At 25.5% G+C, this 22,833-nt stretch overlaps 10 protein-coding genes across 10 annotated transcripts; 3 read left to right on the forward strand and 7 right to left on the reverse strand.

Moving 5' to 3' along the window:
- Nucleotides 1–125: 125 nt before the first annotated feature.
- On the reverse strand, nucleotides 126–1,850 carry FG386_001061 (uncharacterized protein; the record flags this gene model as incomplete). Its single annotated transcript, XM_067340454.1, has 1 exon — nucleotides 126–1,850. One exon carries the CDS (start codon nucleotides 1,848–1,850, stop codon nucleotides 126–128), a length of 1,725 nt encoding a protein of 574 aa, XP_067196964.1.
- Nucleotides 1,851–2,338: 488 nt separating this feature from the next.
- Nucleotides 2,339–3,991, reverse strand: FG386_001063 (protein disulfide isomeraseplus ER retention motif; the record flags this gene model as incomplete). Its single annotated transcript, XM_067340456.1, has 1 exon — nucleotides 2,339–3,991. The coding sequence occupies one exon, from the start codon at nucleotides 3,989–3,991 to the stop codon at nucleotides 2,339–2,341; it is 1,653 nt and encodes a 550-aa protein (XP_067196966.1).
- A 2,896-nt stretch (nucleotides 3,992–6,887) lies between these two features.
- Nucleotides 6,888–8,330, reverse strand: FG386_001064 (uncharacterized protein; the record flags this gene model as incomplete). The annotated part of the gene is made up of 1 exon (XM_067340457.1): nucleotides 6,888–8,330. The coding sequence occupies one exon, from the start codon at nucleotides 8,328–8,330 to the stop codon at nucleotides 6,888–6,890; it is 1,443 nt and encodes a 480-aa protein (XP_067196967.1).
- Nucleotides 8,331–8,917: 587 nt separating this feature from the next.
- Nucleotides 8,918–10,510, forward strand: FG386_001065 (uncharacterized protein; the record flags this gene model as incomplete). Its single annotated transcript, XM_067340458.1, has 1 exon — nucleotides 8,918–10,510. The coding sequence occupies one exon, from the start codon at nucleotides 8,918–8,920 to the stop codon at nucleotides 10,508–10,510; it is 1,593 nt and encodes a 530-aa protein (XP_067196968.1).
- A 143-nt stretch (nucleotides 10,511–10,653) lies between these two features.
- FG386_001066 (uncharacterized protein) lies at nucleotides 10,654–14,904 on the reverse strand (the record flags this gene model as incomplete). The annotated part of the gene is made up of 1 exon (XM_067340459.1): nucleotides 10,654–14,904. The coding sequence occupies one exon, from the start codon at nucleotides 14,902–14,904 to the stop codon at nucleotides 10,654–10,656; it is 4,251 nt and encodes a 1,416-aa protein (XP_067196969.1).
- A 939-nt stretch (nucleotides 14,905–15,843) lies between these two features.
- FG386_001067 (uncharacterized protein) lies at nucleotides 15,844–16,599 on the reverse strand (the record flags this gene model as incomplete). The annotated part of the gene is made up of 1 exon (XM_067340460.1): nucleotides 15,844–16,599. The coding sequence occupies one exon, from the start codon at nucleotides 16,597–16,599 to the stop codon at nucleotides 15,844–15,846; it is 756 nt and encodes a 251-aa protein (XP_067196970.1).
- Nucleotides 16,600–17,360: 761 nt separating this feature from the next.
- On the forward strand, nucleotides 17,361–19,331 carry FG386_001068 (oocyst wall protein 5; the record flags this gene model as incomplete). The annotated part of the gene is made up of 1 exon (XM_067340461.1): nucleotides 17,361–19,331. One exon carries the CDS (start codon nucleotides 17,361–17,363, stop codon nucleotides 19,329–19,331), a length of 1,971 nt encoding a protein of 656 aa, XP_067196971.1.
- A 367-nt stretch (nucleotides 19,332–19,698) lies between these two features.
- FG386_001069 (U1 small nuclear ribonucleoprotein A) lies at nucleotides 19,699–20,082 on the forward strand (the record flags this gene model as incomplete). Its single annotated transcript, XM_067340462.1, has 1 exon — nucleotides 19,699–20,082. The coding sequence occupies one exon, from the start codon at nucleotides 19,699–19,701 to the stop codon at nucleotides 20,080–20,082; it is 384 nt and encodes a 127-aa protein (XP_067196972.1).
- Nucleotides 20,083–20,199: 117 nt separating this feature from the next.
- Nucleotides 20,200–20,712, reverse strand: FG386_001070 (deoxyuridinetriphosphatasehypothetical protein bacterial origin; the record flags this gene model as incomplete). The annotated part of the gene is made up of 1 exon (XM_067340463.1): nucleotides 20,200–20,712. The coding sequence occupies one exon, from the start codon at nucleotides 20,710–20,712 to the stop codon at nucleotides 20,200–20,202; it is 513 nt and encodes a 170-aa protein (XP_067196973.1).
- Nucleotides 20,713–21,141: 429 nt separating this feature from the next.
- FG386_001071 (uncharacterized protein) lies at nucleotides 21,142–22,530 on the reverse strand (the record flags this gene model as incomplete). Its single annotated transcript, XM_067340464.1, has 1 exon — nucleotides 21,142–22,530. The coding sequence occupies one exon, from the start codon at nucleotides 22,528–22,530 to the stop codon at nucleotides 21,142–21,144; it is 1,389 nt and encodes a 462-aa protein (XP_067196974.1).
- Between the last annotated feature and the right edge of the window lie 303 nt (nucleotides 22,531–22,833).

The following is a 22,833-nucleotide window of genomic DNA, read 5'->3' on the forward strand; positions in this document are numbered from 1 at the left end:
ACTTAATTCCGCATTTGTAAGGCATTAAATCATCCTTTTTTTATAATCAAATTATTGCACATTTTGTGCAATTCATTTAATATTATACTCGGTACTTTTGGGCGGCAACACTATCTGACAAAATATTAATTAGAAAATTTTATTGGAATGAGAGAATAAAGAGGGTGATTAGTTCTACAACATATTTTCCTTGTTGACTTACACATAGACCACACACTTTCCGACTCTGAGATTTTGTTAGAATTATAAAGAGCAACCGCCTTTGTAGCATAGAGATTAGATGCGTTAATGTTATTTATACTATTGTTTGAAATAAATATGTGTGAATCGATCATAAACGAAATATACTTATCTACATCATTCCATCTTCGTAAAATAATGCTCCAAAATGCAATAAGCTTATAACATTTGTAAAATAAATGATTCATAGGATGAGGTTTTATCGAAACATTGGGATCAGTGTTATTAAGATACTTGTCTACAAGTTTTAATAATAATTCAACAGCCGAATAAAGATCATACATTTCATTATTTAGTTTTTCAGCCTCAAGAATAGTATTGTTGAATTCGTTTACTACCTTTGCAACTTCAGATCCAAAAAATGTTTCTTTGCATTTTGTGCATTCGTATGTATTAGTTAATTGAAATATAAGGTATTCATTGTCATCAACTATAGATGACAAGTTGGTTAATTTGTACGACTCATTTAATGATTCTGAGGAGAGAACTAAGATGTTTGTGTTTAATTCATTGTTTTCTCCTCTAATTAAACATAAACTATCATTAAAACATTTTGAACATAAAAAGCCTTCAATAAATTTATCTTTACTAATATTAAATTCGGAAGAACATCTGTTACACTGACACAAAAAATGCTTTGTTTGAAATAAAGTTTTAATTCTGTCTCTTCTTGATTCATATGTTTCAACATAACTTATATTTATTTCCTCATTTTTTTTAATCATTTTATTTGCAATCAAGTCAACAAATAAATTATTTTTATTTTCATTGTCATGATAACTTCCATTCACACCAATAAAGCCGCAGTTTGGATCACAACTGTGATTAAGTAAACTCAAATAAGAAAACAGTCCCCAACCCGTAATGTTTGGACTAAGTAATGAAAATGTAAGTTCTAATGAATTATTTGGAACAAAATTTAATTTTGGATCATATAAACCTTCATTTTTATTCAATAGTGAAAATGTTGGTATACCAAAACTGTTGGTGTCAATGATGCAGATTACTTTGACAAGTAAATTTACGTTTAATTTGTCAGTTAAGTTGTGTTTCTTAATTATTTCATTTATAATTGGAATATTAATTATTCCACTAGATAATTTATTATATATTTCTAAGGTGTCTTTTGAAAACTTAGATAAATTGTCCTCCAACACACATATCTGCTTAAAATTAGGAATTAAATAATTATTATTTAAATTCGTTTTATCGCAAGTACCTGAAGTTAGTTCAATTATTGTTATAATTAAAAATCTCATAAGTAAGAATGCCCTATCATAAGTAACTCCTACATTAACGGCTATTTCATTAATTTCATTTGAATGTAATATGCCACACTCAATTTCATGAATTTTATTTGATTCCTTTAAGCATTTGTTTGAACAGTATCTAACTTTATTACATTTTTCGCATTCTGTGTAGTTGCCTTCTTCACCAAAGTATACAAAGCAATAATCGCACATAAACCTATTGTATTCTCTAAATAATATATAACAATATGGAATTTCTCTAAATATTAATTCTCCTTGTTGTATATCTTCCTTCGCAATTATACACCTTCCTTTTAATTTATCCTCAATTATCTCAAGTTTATCAGGAAGAATCCACATACTTAAAACACTACTTTCTTTGTTTGATTCTTTCAACAACTATTTTACGTGAATAAAAATAATATAAAACGATTTAATACATCGGTATATCTATTTTTTTAAAGTAATAGTTTCGTAGACATAAAAATACAAAACAAATATTAAATGGGTATATATAAATTTTATAGATTAAATGTATAAAACAAGCTATCCTGTTTTAAATGAATTATGAATACTTAATCCTAGTGTAGTTGGAAATCTTTACAACAATGACTGCTCAAGATAAAACTAGTGGATGGCGGGAAGGTTATTCACATTTTAATATCAAAAGTGTGAAGACTTACAGAAGATAGATACAAGTCTGTAAATTATAAAAGAGAGCAACTAGAATTGAAATAAAATAATAAATAAAATTGATGCAATTAATACTTTTTATGGATAAAATAAAAGCAGAACTCAATTTTAAACAAGCAAAAGTTAAAGATTGAAACGTTTATAAATCTATTAATTTATAACTCGTCATGTTTAAGTGACTTTTCAACTAATTCAATCTGCTCCTGAGTTGGAGGTTCATCTGAAAATTGTTCAAACTCAGGAAAAATGGTAACTACCAATTCATTATAGTTTTCTGGATCATTAAAAGATAAGTTCTTAACTTCAATAGATGTTGAGTTAACAATATATTCTTTAATGTTAACGTAACTTATTTCATCAGCATTGAATTTAGAAGGGTTAGAATTATTTTTGTTAAAGAATAATAATGAAGGTATCGAATCTGAATAATATTCATCTTTAGGTAAGTCATTCTCACTTATATCTATAATACCAAATTTAATTTTTGAATTACCTTGTATAACTAATGCATCGTTTAATTTGTTTAATATTTCTTCAGTATCAATACATGGTTGGCAGAAAGGAGTAGTTAGCAATACAATCCAGTCATTAATATTATCGTCCAATACAATACTATTAAAGTTAATTCCTACTATTTTTGTAAACTTGTCATCTTCATTATATAATGGAATAGGCTCAGATCTCAACTTTGGTTCAATTTTACCCGAATCTACATCATTAATAAATTGTTTAATAGTTGAATATTCAATGGGTGTATTAGGTGGCAGAATATACGGTCTTGTTTTAGCTATCGCAACTGTAGGAAGCATTTCAGGTTCAACAAGCAAAACAGTACTTAAGTGCTTTGAGTGTTCTGAAGTATCTAACCAAACAACTCTGTATGTACTTGAAAATTCTTGCGATATTTTTGTAAATATAGAAATGTACGGTTTTATACTTTGATTTCCTTTTCCGTTTTCCATTGGAACTAACAACCATATTAAATCTAAATCAATATCTGAATATTTTGCAAAGTTTTTACTAGATATTTCACCAAATAAAGGAACGTGATTACTTTTTACAAATTCAAATACATCTCCTCTATTTTTCAATGATTTATTAAATATAATCCCATTATTTTCATATTTCCTTAAACACAATAACCAATTATTGTGTTTGTTTTTACTATCATTGTTGCTTGTTAAAACTGAATCAATATCTAAACTTCCATTATAAATACCAACAAAATTATTTTCTGTCAAGTTTGGTATTAATTCCGAAGAAACAAAATAAAATTTACCAGATAACCTATTAAAATCAGCTACATCGTAAAATACATTATATTCAGAACTATTTTTAGTACCATATAAAACATATATTACATCATCATTTTCTAAAAAATTAACTATATTATTTTTTGTTATATTCAATTTATTTTCAATCATTCTAATTGGGTATGATATTTGTTCTTTTGTCCATTCTAATATTTCTAAATCCTCCTTACCACCATAATATTCTTCTGGTACTTTTTTTCTAAAAAATTTTAAAGTTGGAAAATCGTTTATTTGATACTCTTCTAATAACTTCAAATTTCTCTCACCATTTATTTTTCCCAAACTGACATTGATATTCATAAATTCCAAATGTAATTTGTCCAACTTTTCTATTACTGTTGCGCAAGCTGTGCAGTCTTCGGAGTAAAATAACACAATACAGTGATCGTTTTCTCCCAAAAATTTGGAGAAACTATTTTTATCCAACTCTATAACGTTACAGTTAGATGCTACGCACAAAGTAAATAAAATAAGTAAAAGCTTTAAAAATCTCATCTTCTTAGTTTGGTATCAAATTTAGATTTTAGCTCAGTTACACCTTTAAAATAGAACTTTTATATTTGAAAGTGATTTAATTTAATTTACTAAAATTAAATGAAAAAACTAAAGTCTAAATTAACTCAACCGTTGTAGCAATAATAAATTTTAACTCAATTAATTTAAATACTACTTGCTTATTTCCACATTATATCATCCCTCACATAGTTTAATATTATATCAAAAAGATATAATTTGACTTAAATTATAAAAATTAACATATTTAAAATAAGCTAAAATTATTAGTATATACAATGTTTTACTATAGTAAATGAATGGAAAGCAAGTTTCCCGCCGAGACGAGAAAAAATACACACGCATGACAAGTAACGAAGATAGACAATTGATTTAAAAAAAAATTGAGCGAAATTAGAGTAGTCTGAATTAAGTTCGTTAAAATTTCAAAATTTCAACGTCCCGAGAATTGGACTTAATTAGATGTAATTCCCTCAACTGAAGGAATGTACTCCACTTGCCAGTCAACCGATTTCAAGCCTGCTATTAAACAACGAATAGCGAGCGATTTTCTGTTAGGAGACTATAACCATTTCGGCTATTAACCACTAAGTACATACATTCTTTGAAAAAGAACTGTATTAAGGCATCTCAGACCTTCCCATCCGTGTTTATAAAAAAAAGAAACTAACGTTTCTCTCTTGTGTATGCGGAGAATCTCGAGCTTAATCTCGCCCAATTTGTGTATAAAATGATTACTGTACGAATCGTCTCCAATTCATAATAAAGTAATAATAGCTCTATAATAATTTAGAAGAGGAAAGAATGTAATTTTAATTCGATATTCAGGTTTACAACCTAAAATTAATTTAAATATTAAATTATAATTTACAATATATATTCATTCATATAAGAATTTGTATGTGTTTATTTGGTTGGTGAATAACTTTCAAGTTGGAATTTTGAAGAATTATTTCAAAATAAAGACGCTGGCTCATATTTATCACCTGTATTGAAAAATTTAATGGGTAAATTGTAAATCAGATTAAGTGTCAACAAACTTTTTATAAATTACTATATACTATGAATAAAAACAGGACCAAATTTAAAAAATTTTAATCCTATTTTTAAATTGCTTGTAGAACCCTGTGATTGACATGATCCCTATGTATTTAACCATCTTAAGATGAAGAGACATGGCACCCGAGATTCATTTTTTATTCGATGAAGATTGATCCAATATTTCATCCTAATGTCAGTTATTGGTCTTCGGTATCATCGTTAGACGTAAAATAAATTAACATATACTTGAAGTAATGTTAGTGAATTTTATTAGATTAATAGAAAATTAAATAAAAAAATTCCAATATCTTGTTTCTACATATAAAATTATAATAATGATTTGCAATTTATTTTTCAATTAGTAACATAAATCCCATAAATTAAAGCAGTGTTTGTGAATAAAACTTATATTAAAATTTATGATAGATATTTTTGCAAACAAAAATATTAACTTTTAGATTTAACGTTATCTATTTAATACTTGATTTAACAGCGAATTATCAAAAATAAGATTACAATTAATATAATAAATATGTAAAATAAGTCAGAAAATTCAGACATAATATTTTTCCACATAATAATTTCAGTGGATTGACAGATATTTTACACGCGTATTAAATTAATCATCATTCTTTAATTTTACATATTTATTATTGACAGAATAAAGTTTAATCATTTATTAACAATTAATACAAAGCCACTTTAACTTTTTTAAAAATTCAAGTATTTTGTAAATGTAGTTTGTTAGAAATAATGCTCAGGTATTATTCACTTACTTGTAATTTCTAACAAATAAATGAATAACGCTAACTCTTCTTCTACATAAGTAAATTTCAGTGGAAGGAGAATAGAGTCGAAAATCTTCATAGCAGTATTCCATATAAATAATTAATCTAATAAAATTAAATTAACATTCATTAATTAATTTATTTTACATCCAAATATGATTAATTCATAGTATATAGTATTTTACATCAAAAGTCTCAAAATATGCATTGGTTTTTAACTAATTGTATTTGTTGAAAGCTGCATGAGATAAAATTCCAGTTTTCACCATTCAAATATTACAACATACAAATCCAGTGTCATATTTGTGAAGTAAAAACTTACCAATAGTATAAGCTCTGTATATTTATTTAGGCAAGGTACATAAGTTGTTGTAATTGATGAAAAATAACCACTTAGCTAAACCACTTTAGTTATTTCAGTGAGTTAGTGTTACTAAATTTGTCCCTCAGAGTTAAAAAGCTCGATGTTTTTACAGTTTTGTTCATCAAATTTGAATAAATCTGAACAATATATAATACTATCATCATTGGGAAATACTCCACTTTTTTTCATAAATACATAATTTTACTATCAAACCTAAATTTACAAGCTTTTCATTTAAATTTAAATCCTATTTAATAACCAAAGGAACAAGTTTTTGCTAATTTATTTTGATTTTAATATATATATATATATATATATATATATATATACATACATATATATTTATATAAACCAAGATTCATCAGCTCTTATTTTTATTGTTCCCTTTGTTGGTTATACTCTTGACTTATTTAACATTGCTTAGTGTAAATTAATTTATTTTATCGAATAAAGGAAAAATAAAAGGCAAAATACTATTTATAGATTTTAAAGTTACTATTCACTAATTATACCTTTGATTTTATTACAATTTATAACTGAGACGCCTCTTAATAATCTGTCTCATTATGGCGGTAAATTGTATATACTCTAAACTCAAAATACAGCATCAATGTGCAATGAAAAAAACAAATAAATAGTTGTATTTTTGTCATTTAGATAAACATATATGTAACAAATAAATTAATTAATAATTGTTTACTAGTTTATTAAATAGCTTTTCAAGGTGTACAAGACAGCACATGTTGTTATTGCACGATATGTTATCACCATTATTATTTACACCAAACTCAATGCCACAACTAGTTCCACAATCCGTTATTTTTTCCAGTATTAAATTCTCATTTATACACGACTTATCGATATTATCTATACTGTTGTGTGCATTCTCCATTTGATTTTTAATCCCACTTATGTACCTATCAACAGTTGATTTTATACTATTTAATGTTGTGTTTTCAAACTGATATCTGATTAAATAAGGCAATTCAGATGTGTTTTCCAATTCACATTCTATGTCCATTTGAGACTGATACTCATTTAAAGATAATATTCTCAAAAGTAATTTGATATTAATTTCTTTTTCAAAAATATGAAAATTAACATTCATTAATAAATGAATATAAGATAAATCCATAGGATATAGTAACTGGTGTTTTTCTTTAAATGATATCCAGATATCAACCAAACCTGTATTTATTTTTTTTTTATATTGGATATCTCTATTCGATCCACTTTTTAAAATAAAGTCACAAGCATTATTGTTATCATCGTAATTACTCATATTTGTGTATTTACACTCATTACTGATATTCCATTCACTTATAATTAAGTTAAACGTTTCCTGTGGGTCTAGTATATATTTTCCATAGAATAAATCTGACGTGATTATTTCTGCAAGCTTAATATTTGAGATTGAAACAATACAACAGGGATATTTATTTGAGTACGGAGGTATTTCAGTTATAGATCTAGTGCAAATGTCCAAGTTAGACACTGGTGTCTCAGCCTTTGTTATTTTAAACTCATGTTTAGCATTATTTCTTATTAATGAATCACTTTCGCTATTTACATAACTATTCTCGTTTCTAATATTATGTTCGTATATTTTTAACATTTTTTCCACACATTCAGTGTTATCCCCTATTATATAATTTATACCTGATTTTGTTTTTATATTCAAATTGTTATTTTCAATTAACCTCATCTCTATAATGTGATTGAATGGCAGTATAACCCATTCACCCCTTGATATAACTCTATTATTTATGTCTTCATCATTTACTGTTGTTTTAGCAAATGCAGTTGCTGCAATTGGAGCTATAACACATTGTATATTTAAGTTATTTCTATTTATCAAATGAAATACAGCTAATTCATTTTCCATTAATATTATATCACATAAATAATTACCAAAACCAAATCCCGGTATTTTCAGATTACATCTGTAACAACCGTTTAATTCGTATATCTGATTAAAAATTGAATCATTTTCCAAACACTTATTTTCTTTACCAATCCATTCTATTGAATTTTCGAAATTTTCTTCTTTAATTATGCCATTTACTTTTGAATCCTCATTTATTTCATTTTTCTTCAACTTATAGGCTAACTTTTCAAACCAATTCATCTTATTTAACTTTTAAAGTTTATAGAATAAATAAATAAAACTTTAACTGGGTTTTTTTTTTGAAATTATTTTAAGTTTATTTTATACATGCAAATCATTTTTTTTTTGAAATTATATTATTATTTTTTATGTTAAATTAATCACCGGTACAATCAAAAAAATTTGACTTTTTGGGCTTAGTAATATTTTTTATTGTTAATAGTAATAATGCGGAAGAGGGGATACCAATGTAAGAGGGTGAGATGGAAAATGTATATAAAACCCAACGGAAGAAAGATAAAAATAAATTAAAATTCATAAAATAAAATAGAACTTAATTTATAAATAATAAAAACAATATATACATTTAACTATAATATTACCTACTTATATCAGTGGAAATAAAATCATCGATATTCTTTAATTACAACAGTTATATTGCAATAAAAAGAATTTGAAAATAAAGTAAAACAATAATTAAGTTTTCTATTTATTTTTCCTTTAATGTAAATGTAATAAGATACCAGAGATGAAATTATAATGCAATATTAACATATTAGGTTTTAAGTCAATAAAAATTTAATTATATTTGTATCTGTATTTACTTGATGATTAATAATAATATATGTAAATATGTATATTCATATATATTTAATAAATATAATTATTTGGATATACTGGTTAATATATTAAATTATTTAATAAATAAGTACGTATCTATATTTATAAATCCAATTTTCATAGTTATTACGTTAATTATCATTTCAGTTGTTATTTACGATTTGATATACAACTATAGAAAATGTAAATTTGAGGAATACAAGGATATAGATAATAATTTAAACAACAATTATTATAAATATAACTATGATTTAAATACAATACCTATTGACACTAAAACAAATATGTCATTTGGATGTTGTTGGAGATATGATTCTAAAAAAAGGATTCATGGACGAGTATTTATAGATGATAAACACATTGTTTTTTATTCTCCAATATCAATATTATTTGAAGATAAAGAAATAATATCAAAGTATTCTGTTTTTCCAGGTTTAAGACTTTCAAACACGACATTAATTATAATGGAATATACAAAAATATCAAGAATGGTGCGTAGAGGAGGAAGCAAGGTGTTAAGGGGTAGTGTAACTATAGAACTAAATACAAGTATTGAGAATAATAGTCGTCTAGAAATAATGTTTTGCCACTTTCTTCACACTAAATACGTTTATGATCTTTTATCTAAGCTTTGTACATTATTTTGCAGTAGAATATACAATACAATACAAGGCGACAATACGCTAAACAATTATTTAAGTATTAAATCAGATAATGAAAAAGAATTTAGTAATACTAATGCTGAAAAAATTGTTGATGGAAATAACATTGAAATTATTATACCAAACAACATTAATAGTTTTCCACTATATGAATTACAAGACAAAGATATATTAAATAATTGTGAGATTGAGAATTCGAATATAATGGAGTTATTAAATAAAAAGTTAACTCAGGAATTTGAGGAGTATATAAATGAATATGATATAAATCCAATACCAACTTCCTCGCTTCAAAACGTGTTTCCATGTATTATTATGCCAATAGATATTCGTAAAGTATTTAACATTCTTTCCAATACAAGTGATGATAATAAAAAAAATGTATATCTTCAATACTTGGAATTATCAGGTGCTTCAAATATTGAAATTGAACACAAGCCTTTTAAATGTGATTTTATGAAACATATTATTTATAAATATGAGAAATCTCTTAGCATTGGTGGTATTGGTTTGAGTTGGTTATCTTCAAAGGGTTCAATTAGTTTTAAATGCAAGGAAGATCTTAAATTGTATTATTTAGGTGATGATCTTGGTATATTATTATGCATAGATGTCAATTCTACAGGAATCCCAGAGAATGATGCATTCACTGTAAATATAAGACACCGTTTTACTCCTTTTAAAAATTTAAACTATTGTTTTTGCGGAATCAAAAACAAAGATAATTGCAATAAATACAGTGAACCTCAATTAAACAAATGCTATTGTACTTCTAAAAACTATGTTCAATTAGATGTTGAATGTGAAGTTAATTTCATCAGATTTTCACTATTTAAAATACCAGTAATCCAAAATACAATTGATCAAACGAAGAAGAACTTGGATTTCTTAAGGTCTTCGTGGAGAATGCACTTTTAACTAATTTATATTTATTAATATTTTACTTGTTTATCATAAGTAATAATTCTTCCATTATTATTTTGATTTTTGCTTAGTATTTTTCATAAAACTAATTATGTTTTAGCTATAGTTTATTTACATTTTATATAATTAACTCTATTTCAATCATCACTTGTCATCATTCTTTTTAATAATTGTCTCAAATTTAATTTGCTTGATTTTGATTTGCTTTCATACTTATTTTTCTCGAATTCTCTTCTTTCCATTAATTTCTCAATGTTTATATCCATTAACTTTTTCTCTTTTTCCAACACATTCTTCATTTCTAAAAGTATATTCAGATAAACGCATACGTTATTTTCATTATCAACTTCATCTATACTAGTTATTTCCTTTAATTTAGTTTTTTCTTTATTTATTTCATTAAATAATTCTTCAAAAATTTGTGTATATTTGTTATTTAAATCTTCATATTCATTCTGAATATTTATTCTATTTTTTTCAATTCTTATATTAAGCTCTCTCCTTCTTTCTTTAAATTTATCCAATTTAATACTCCACATATTTTCTATATATTTTTTTACTTGTATAAAATAATTTTCTACTTCTTTATTGCATTTAATTAACAATTTTTTATTTAATTCTTCTAATTTATAAATCATATTATCTATATTTTTCTTCTCTTCCAACTTAGTATTTGATATTCTTAACTCACTTGGTAAATTTTCTATTGTTCCATTCGCAGAGTCTAGTTTAGTCATTAAACTGTAATTTGTTAACGTTATGCTATCATCAAATTGATCTGGAGAATAAAGCATTGTGTTGTTATCATCAATAATCAATTTCTCCAGTGAACTTAATGAGTACTTGTTATCATATCCTATTTCTACATTTGTATGTTCTTCTGTATATTCAGATATGTTATCGTCACACATATTTTCAAATTCTGATTCATTTAACTGTTCGTTTTCAACTCTGTCTTTTTCCTTAAATGGTATATTTGATGTTTCTTTTTTATCGTTGCTATTATTCCCTTGTAATTTCATTGTTTCTTTATCTATTTTTGCCATAGATTTCTTTTTCATCCTTTGTTTTCTCTTAGTTTTAAGTATTTCTGGTGTCTTTATGCCGTCACTATTTTCTGTTATAATATTATTTTCACAATTTATTTCATTATACCATTTTTTAAACAGTTTTTCTGATCTTGTATCTGATAAATATTTGCGTTTTTTGTTCTCCAAATCATTAATTTGATTATATTCTTCTAATATTGGATAATTATTATCTGTAACAGCAATTTCCTTTGGAACAATTGTCTCCATTTGTTTTTTTTCTTCAATGTTATTATTTAATATTTTAACATTGTTTTCTCCATTATCTACTTTTGTCGGACACGTTGTTTGATCAATTGTAGTTATAGTTTTTTCCTTATTCGTATTATTTTTGTCCCCAAAATTAATATTATCATCTGTTTTAACGATAGAAGAACTATTTCTCACATTATTTTTTAATTTTATAGGTGTTTGTTCAATATTTTCTTCAAGAAATGCTTTATCTATTGTTTTATTTTTTATTCCCTTCAATTTTGTATTTTTTGAACTATTTATATTAATGCTATTATTAGAATTCATTTCATTGTAATTATTTTTATTGCAGTTTAATGATTCAGTTAATATATTTTTCTCGCATTGATTTTGTTTGAATTTTTTATATTCGTAATTGTATTCATCATCTTTCTTTCTAATTCTTCCCCTTTTCAAACAAGAAACTCTTGAATTTAATCTACTTAAACTATAATCTGGAATTTTTACTTCTTTTTCAATTATTGTTTTGCTGTTTAATCCACATAATGTATTATCTATAGTTTTTATCTCTATTTTATTTGTTTCTCCATTCATTACAGTATCTAATTTTGATTCTTTTTCTTTCAGTTCATACATATCGTTTATTAAATTATCTAATTGTTCTGTTTCATGTATTATCTCATTATTATGAACATTATGACTGTGATTATTTTCATTGATTTCATTATTTTCTCCATTTTCAATATTATTGTTATTATTATTGTTTACCTTGTTATCTTCATTGCTATTATTTATTAATTTATTATTCCCTTTTTTGTTTATTTTTTTTTTAATACGTTTGCCAGGTGACTCTTTGTTTTCCTTTTTAAGTCCATCTTTAACAGTATCATTCACATTAAAAACATTATTTACATTTTGAACACTTAAATCGATATTATTATCAGCTTTCTTATCTTTAATACTCTCTAAATTAGAGGTTTTATATTTTATATAATCACTTTGTGCCTTAGATTTACATTTATTACTGCTGAGATTTTTCTTTTTATTACTTGTAGATCCATTTGTTTTAGCTAATTTTAAATCCTCTTTATGATTCTCATTATTTGATTCATTATTTTTTAAATTAATCTTCTCATCCGTGGAATTTTCAATCAACTCTATAGATTTTGTTTTACTTTTATTTTTTAATTCTTTAATTTCGTCATTCAAATTACTTTTAGAGTTATTTCTCTCCTCCATTTCTTGTGTTAACTTCTTCTGCTCATTTAATAAACCAATTATAATAATATCTGCTTTATTCTTTTGAATTGACTCTTCTATTTTTTTTTTTTTGTCTTTATTTTCCTTATTTTTTGTAATTGATATATTTTTATTTATTTCTCTATTATTCCTTGATTTTATATCATTTTGTCTACATTCCTTTGATGTCACAAAGCTTACTCTTCTAACTTTATTTTCATGTGATGCTTTAAAGTCTTTATTTTCATCTGAATCATCCACACTTTCATTTTGAAAATTCTTTGTTGTTGCTATTGACATTTTAATGTTTTCGAAGTTTATCCCACTTGGTTCAACGCTTTCTATTATATTAAATTGATCATTAATAATATTAGATTGGCTAATTGAAATAGCTCTTGAGTCTGCAATAGATACTTTTCTAGACGGAGTTTCTATTTCTTTCATTCCGTATATTTTTTCAATTCTACTTGCCTTGAATAATCTCATAATATGATTAGCTTGATCTTCATCAAGATACAAATTAATTTTTAATAGCTCATTTTTTTTATTTGTACTTTTCTCAATATTTGATGCAAATAACCCTGTCCAACTTTGTTTAATTTCAAGTAACTCATTAAATACTATATTAATATTTAGTTCATTTTCAATTTCATTGTATAAAACTGATTTTATTGTCCAGTATGGTATTTCTGCCGATGAAATATGTGGTTTTAGTTCCTTTTCAGAATTGAAAGTATTGCTAGTATTTTCATCATTTATTACAGAGTTTTTTAATTTAATATAATCATATTCATCAATATCTGAATTAAATGTTATGCTGAAAGCACAAATATCTATGTCAGTTGTTAATTTTAAATCTAGTATATTCATACTTATTTGAATTCCAGATAAAGACCATATGTTCATTCCATTGCCATTACAGGTTTTATTCCATGGTGTAAGTAATCCTCTAAATGAATAATCAAAATTTTCACCTCTAATATATCTGAGTTGTATCAATCCTTCTGGCCATGATGATCTAAATGAATTAACAAATTCAATATATTCTTTATCTATTGCCTTCTTTTGTGACATTCCTATCCCAAAATCTATTTTTTTTAACATTCTCCATATTAACTCACCCAATATTAGTTGTAATTCAAAATCTGGACAATATAAAAACCTATTCACACATTCAACCAATTTAGTTGAATCTAATTTGATATTATGTTTTTGAATGTTCATTTGTTGAATCATTGTATATGTCTCAGCTGCATACCTACTGGATAAAATATAGCTGTGACCTATGAATAAATATTCAAGTACATCGTTACAATTTGATCTTTTAGGCTCTGTTAATTTGAATAAGTCAAACAAACTAAAAATGTATTTTTTGAGCATTATCTTATCTTTCATGAATATGGGGATATGTTGAATTAAATAATTTTTATCTGTTTCATCAAAACTAAGTTTATTATTTAATAAGTAGTATTCGTCTACCCATGACATGAAAAAACCAACTATATTTCTTAACATTGTAGCAAATTCAAGTTCTACAACCTGATTTTTCTTTGATATTGATATCATACTATAATAAACATTGAGTAAAATTTTGACATTTTTTTCATCTATTTCATTATATTTTAAATTATTATTTTGTATTAAAGTCCATATAAACCTTAAACAACTATTACAACATGACCAATAGTTATCCACAAAAGACTGATTTAATGCTTCAAATATTTTATCAATTAAATTCTTATTTATTTTAATTGGATGATCATCGCCATTTTCTAATATATATAATATTCCATTTTCTATTGTTAAACACAAACTTTTGTTATTTTCTGCCTTTTCCAGTTTTTTTTCAAGTTCTGCTTGCCAAACCATTGATAATTAGAGATATGTATGTATACATATATATATATATATATATATATATATATATACATACATATATATATATGCTTTTTTTAACATAAATATTATTTTAATTTAAATTAAATATAGCTTCATTACCAATAAATCAAGTAATAATTAGGCAGTTTAAAAGGAATTAAAAAAACTAGTGGCTTTAAATAAATAAATGACTACTCTATATGCATGCATGCATAATATATATAGTACCGGTCATCCACATGCATTAAAAAAAAAAAAGCATTGTAGGGAAAAATGTATCGGCACACAAAAAATAAAAGTAAATTTTAAAATTGTTTTTTATTAATTTTTTTCTCTATTTTGCTTTGAATGATGTTTTGAAATTTGAGGGGGTAAATATGCCGACATATTATTTAGTTTTAAGTAATACTAAATATCTAATATACTTCAAATTACAGTTTGTTCTTCTAAAGAAGTTAATTTAGATTTTATATGTTATTAAATAAATTTGATTATTCAATATTTAATTTGTAATATATATATATTTATTTATTTATTAAAGGAAAGTTTTAAAAGAAAAAAAGGCAAGAATAATTTATTTTCAGTTATTTGATATTCAAATTATATTGAAATAATTTTTTTTTATCAAGTTTTAAACTGTTATTACTTTTATTATCTAGTTTTTTCCCTTTTTATTTGACATATGTAATGCTGCATACCCAGTAGGTGGTGCTTCATCAACAGAAATCATTAAATGCTCTGCATCAGATTCTAATAAAATTAATCAGTAATATTATATATTATTAAGTAGAATTGTTAGTTTAAGTTATATTACTTACCTTGAATTGCAAGTTTTTCAGCATCTGTTAATGCAGATCCACCAGAAACATCTAGACTTGAAGAACCTGAAATGAATTAGTTTTTATATAAGCTTTGAAACATAAATTTAAATTACTTACCTTCAACATCCGCAGGAATTTCAATGGTATCTTCCTCACTTTCTACATTGATTTTAGGCGTCATCGCATTTTGAGCAGCTAGTGCCTGTTTTTGTATAATTTGGGATATAGGTTTTCCATTAATTGTGAGAAATGGTTTTCCAAGACTACTGTCCTTGATGACGATATCTATTCCGCTTGGTTTTAAAGAACCAACATTACTACCAGCAAGTAAATCTTGTTCTTTTGAAACAGCAGGAAGTTTACCTGTTTTAATACCCGTTTTTAAACAAAGAACAAGTTCACTAATAGCGTTCATCCATATATTTCTCATGTTTCTACTTTTTGTACATATATTGTGTCCAATACCACTACTACTTCTAATACCAAAACATGTATCTGATAAACTTTCCAATGGAAGTACAATGGACGATGATGATAAATTTACTATAGGTAACTTTCCTCTATATAACTGAAATTGGCCATTGTGAATTATTCCAGAAACTCTCTCTAATGAATCTGGATCTCCTGGAATGAGTTGTCTATCTAAGAGTCCTTTTAAGCCTTCCCCACAATCTCCTTTTTCTTCTTCAGATACATTTAAAAAAGAACTTCTTATTGTTCCTACGAGTGATTTTATTTCATTCTTAGTATAACCTTTGTCATACAATTGATTTAAAACAGATTCTGTGAGGCCAAGGTATGTTTTTGCACATTTTACAATACTCAATGATGCAATAAGTAGAGCAGTAATTGCAATTCTTGCCATTTTTATGCGTAATATAATTGAATTATCTATATTTATATGTTATTTTCTTAGAAATTAATTGCTAATTATATAATTATAATTATTCAATAAAATTCTACTTATTAATTTAAACTATATATTTTAAATTTGATTATTTTTTCAGAATAATTTATTTAATGTTTATATAAATATATTTGTATAAAAGTTGCGTGTATATATATAAATATATATATTTTCATATACATAAATAGCAATACAAATGTATTTATACTGTATTATTAAAGTAAATACATAAAATATGCAATTTTGTATGTTTATTCGTATTTACATATATCTATATATATTAGTGTTCTTTTATTTTTAATTAATTTATATTTCATCTGTCTATACCGGTAACTTGCAAATAATGTGGAAATTGCATGTATGTATGAATTTAAGCATGTATTAAAAAAGAAAAATTTAATAGTTAATTCAAAATTAAACATATACTAAATAATACAATTTTTTTACACAAATACGAGGAAAAAAACCATTAAACGTTACATGCAATAACTATTATATCACATAATTATTTGTAAAAAAGAGTAGATAAGTTGTTTAAAAAAGGAATATAACATATATTGAAGGTATTAATAAAAAAAAATAAAACGAATTAACAAAAATAAATAAACTCATTAAATTAGCATTATTGTAAATAACAACGTTAAAAATAAATGTAAATAAACTTAAATTAAGTATAATGGAAACATATTTAGTGTTTATGTATTTAAATAAATAGTAAAATGAGCAAATCATATAAAAAGCTATTGATTTCAATATTAGTTATATATGAGTTAATGGAAATTAAAATAGGTGTGGTTATATCACAAACAACTAATGCCAGTATAGTAAATTCAAGATCAGTATGCAATGAGCAAGATTTTTATGATTCAGAAACAGACACATGCTTGACAAAAGTAAATGCAATAAGTAGTAAATGTCCAAAAAACTGTCAAAAATTTGGTCACTTATGCAAGTGTATAGATGAATTATCAATGCAATCAATATGCCCAAGTGACTACTATCTCTCAGAAAATAACAAAAAATGTATAAAAGAAGAAAAAGTAGCACCTTTAATAGAATGTGGTAGGGGTTTAAAATGGTCAGAGAATAAAAATGTGTGCGTAGGAGTAAAGTTGCTAACACCTGAATCAAAATGTAGCAAAGAAAATTCAATGTTAATAAACGGAATATGTTTGACATATAATAAAAAGAAAATACAAGATATCTGTGAGGAAGGGTATATAAAAAAAGAGAAAGTAGAGCATAATTTATATAATAATATGAAATTAAGTACAAGAGTCGTCAAGTCAAGTTTTCAGAATTATAAAAATGATGAATTAAAACAATCTGGTTCAAATAATAACGGTGTTGGAAAAACAACTTATTGTATAAAGGAAGTAAAATCACAATATAATTTAGAGTGTTCAAAGGGTTTTATTATGGATAAAGAAAGTTCAACATGTATTGCGCAAATATTTAGTGACCCGAAACCAATATGTTTAAGTGGATTTGAATTTGATTTAAAATCTGAAACATGTATAAATAAAACAGAAGGTGAACCAGTAAAGAGGGTTTGTCCAAAAGATTATGTTTTAGAAGGTTTTCAGTGTATTCAATCATCCTTTTCAAATCCAGAACCTAGATGTAGGGAAGGATTTGTATTCAGTATTGAGGAAGGAACATGCATAAAAATACTGAGAGAACCACCTTCTTATAGATGTCCATCAGATTCATATATATTCGATGGAAAACAGTGTGAATTGATTAGAGTGGAAAAGTCAACTATGTCATGCGGTAATGATACAATTTTAGACGAAAAAATGCAAAAGTGTTATAAGCACAATGTGTTACCAGCTAAAATGATATGCCCATCAGGAAAACAATATGATGAGATTAAGAAAAAATGTTATGAAATACAGGTTAGAGAGTCAATAAAAGTATGTTCCTCTGGGGAGACTTATATTAAAGAAAAAGATGCATGTGTAAAATATGAAGAAAAGAAAGCTGAAAAAGGTTGTCCTTATGGTTTTACATTAAATGAAAGTGATCAAATATGCATACAAGAAAATTTAGAGGAACCGAAGTTATATTGTAAAGAACCATATTCATTAATTGGGGGGGATTGCATGTACAATGCAGAATTAAAACCTGAGTATGTTTGTCCTGATAATTTTGAATATAATGAAAATAGAATGGAATGTATTTTTGAGAGCACTTTGTTGCCTGAATATGGTTGCCCTGATGAATACAATGAATATATAGATAAGTGTATTAAACAAATAGAAAAAAATCCCATTAGTGTTTGCCCTGAAAATTCAAAATTGAATTCTAATTCAAATGAATGTTTCGTGATGAAAAAGCCATACAAGGAGTGTCCAAATGGATTTATACCTACAGACGAATCTATTAAAAAATGTATACAAGTCATAAATACGGATAATATGCAAAAACAAGTCAATTCTATTGCATTTAATAATCAAATTACTTCGCAGTCGGAATACAAAAATAGATATAATTTGGAAGGTACTAATCAGAAAAGAAACAATAACGTCAATAATAACAATGGTGGTAGCAACTATAAGAACAACGAAGATCTAGATTATAATAGTGGATATTTTAATAATTTCAATATTATAAATGGAAATAGAAAGTCACATAATACTCATAATATTAAAACAGCACCTAGACCGAGAAATAACTCAAACGAATAACGTTATTTTGAACATAAGAAATTTAATAATTTAAAGAAGTAAATATTCTGGAAAAAATTAAATAAATAGACATTACTAATAGATGCTAAAGAAAACGTATAATTAATAATCTCACAACCGCTTGAATTTAAATTTAGTCGAAAAAAATAATAATAAATAAATAAAAGTGATTAATCAATGATTATATTGATTTATAAATTAAAATACAAAAAGCATTATTAATGAAAGTCTAAAACAAAAGAGCATTATTTCATTTAATAACCAGTATTTTGTTTTGAAGTGATAAATTTGAAGGTGGGAATTTGATAAAGTATTTAAATTTAGTTTAATAATAGATAAACATTTTTTTTAAATACAGGTATTAATAATGCTCAATAAATTAATTTCAGGAAATAACAGTAATCCTGCAAACAAAACATTATATTGCAAAAATTTGAACGATAAAATAAACAAGAAAGACCTCAAATTGCTCCTTTTTGAACTATTTATACAGCATGGCATCATTGAAAAAATTACAATTAGGGGTGGAAATAAGTATAGAGGTCAGGCTTTCATATTGTTTCAGGATATAAATAGTGCAATAAACGCAAAAAACAGTATTGATGGAAGAAATATCCTCGGTAAACCTATAAATATAGAATTTGCTGCAAACGACTCAATTATCAATCCTAAAATGAATAATGCGAGCATAAATAGCAATTCTAATTTTATTCAAGGACCAAAATTACCTCAAAGTAAAGTTAATGTTTAAATCTATTTTTTAATATTTTTTTTTATTTTTTAAATTGTAATTTAATTTTTAATGTTTAAAAAGAACAAGTTAATAATTAAAATGACATTCAATTTGTTCCTATCACAAATAAAGCAATTATGATGTTTCTTCCTCAATCCTTGGTATCTTGCAACTCTGATTTGGATTATTTTTCAAATCGTTTGTTGATCCAAATCCAGATTTACCTCTTGATGTTTTTTCATCAAGTTCACTTACAACATTTAAAGTTATTTTTTCGCCATTGAAGGCAACCAATTGAAAATATCTTTCCCCTTTTTTTACCTCAAAATCAAAGTTTTTGATATTATCTACTGAAGCCATTAATTCACCTCTATATCCAGCATCAATAAGCCCAACTGAATTGCTAAGTCTAAGAGGAGATTTAGAAATGGACGATCTTGGAAGTAACAAATAACTTAATGGTTTATCACCATCTATTGAATAAGCAGCTGCCTTAAAACCTAGCTTGATAAATGCTGTATCACCTGCTTTTATTGTTTGATCTTCAACTATAAATAAGTCAAGTCCAGAGTCACCATCGTGAAATGTTTTGTGGTCCTTATAAAATTCCTCTGATACAGAATTTAATGGAAGTAAAGACAATCTCATTTTAAATACGAATGTTACTACACTTTCTAATTTGAATGTAAAAACTACGAAATTTTACTTTGCTCACACTTTTTTAGTTATCACAAAATAATAAATATATTAAGAAATTTTAATTTTACTTGAATTACTTTAAGAAAAAATGTACTATGAATACGTGAAATTATATATTATTAATGAGTATTAACTTGCAACCAGGTACCTAGTGTATATATTTTACCCGCTTACCACACAAAGACAATACACAACCGGTACAATAGATTTATAAAATAAAAAGTAAGAATATAAGGTTTCAAATTAGACAACAATTAAGGAATTCATAATATGGAATTTAAAGATGTATTGTCAATAGGATAATAGAGGTCACTCTAAATATAGAAGTTTAGTTACATAATAGAATAATAATATCAAAAAAAAAGAGTTATTAATTGTTTAGTTTTCATCATTTATATTTCTAATTAAAATTCTACATAAACTGTTTTTAGAGTCATTGTTTATTTCTGTACATTGCGATTCAACATATTTAGATACCAACATAAATGGTAAAAAGTCAGGAGGATCCACTTTTTTAATAGAGTCAATATCAAGTGGTAAAGGATTTTCTCCCTTTAGTTTTCTTTGCTCATTTTCAACTCTCCTTCTTTCCACCATCTGTTTAATTAGATATTGTTGTTTATTATAATCCCTGTGACTCTTAAATAATCTTTCTTGTTCTGTTGATAAAGCATCTATAGAATCTGCTAGATTTAATAATGATTTCTCACATATATCAATTGAATTTTTTGAATTTAGTGTTAGTTCAGAATAATCTATCGTTGATTGAAGTACGTCCGATGAAATCCAATCTAGAAGAAAAGCTTCAGATAAGACGGGATATTTTATGTAAATAGGCAATTCAGTTAGTATTTCATCTAAATGAGTGTGCTTCAAAACATGAATGCTGTCTTGATCTTCCTTAAGTTTGTTTACTGAATCAGAGTTTAACGTGTACGCTCTAAAGGCATTTTTTTTACCTTGATATAATAAATCCGGATCTATAGTCAACAATACAGCATTTTTTGTTTCTGAATTGTGATACGACAAAATATTAGAAATTATTGCAACATCTTGAAAGTCATCCAAACGCACTATTTGATACCATCCTAGCACGAAACAATCTGACCTAATTTCATGCATTACATCTAACATGGAGTTTTGATATTTTTCTATCTCGTCCATCACTCTTTCTTCTAAATCAAGTTTTTCAGCTTTGTCTAATTTAGTATTGCTGTAGTTTGTCATTAATAATGGCAGCAAATCTTCTCTTGTTGGAAGTTGAAAACAAGTAGTTATTTCCAATTTACTTACATATTCCATACCTAATAACTGACCAGAAGCATTCATATGTGGATAATTTTCAATGCAGTGCTTAATTATTCTTAACATAACTGATATATCTATTTCAACTGATGTTATTAATGTTTTATTCGATGAATGTTTGTAATTACTGATAACACCAGAGGTTGAGTTAGAATTTGGAAAGGCATAGTTATTCTGATTTTGTGTTGTATTAGTGGTTGAATTAGTTGTCACTCCAGATGAATTCTGATTCACTCCAGTTAGTTGCTGCTGTAAACCAGACTGTGATGTTTTTAAATAAGATTGACCACTCTTCACAGAACTATTATTTAAAAAGGTAGTACCAGATTGAAATGTTTCCTCCTTTTGCTCTTTATCTTCAACTTGACGATTTACTCCCCAACCTACATGAGATTTGCTTGTTTGAGATGTATTCTCCAATGCTTTGGAATTGAGACCTATAAACCCATCTTTACTATTCATTATTCAAAACTCACTTTTATACAAAGACTACTTAAGTTTAACCAATTTTCGATGTATGTAAATAATATTATATTTAAATTAAAAGGATCTTATCGGAAAACCTTCAGCTTTGTATTCTTTTTTATTTAAACTAAACTCGTCATTTTATTATTACATAAATCAAGGCTTTGCCGCCTCTTTTCGAGACGAGTTATTTACCATTTACCGGTATTTAAATACAATTAATAAAGAAAGGTACATTTTTAGATTCAAATAAAAAATGAAAAAAAAATTTCAATTGAGAAGTAAATGGAGATATGAAAT

The sequence above is a fragment of the Cryptosporidium ryanae genome (genome assembly GCF_009792415.1).
Source record: "Cryptosporidium ryanae isolate 45019 chromosome Unknown contig_20, whole genome shotgun sequence".
Classification (NCBI taxonomy): domain Eukaryota; phylum Apicomplexa; class Conoidasida; order Eucoccidiorida; family Cryptosporidiidae; genus Cryptosporidium; species Cryptosporidium ryanae.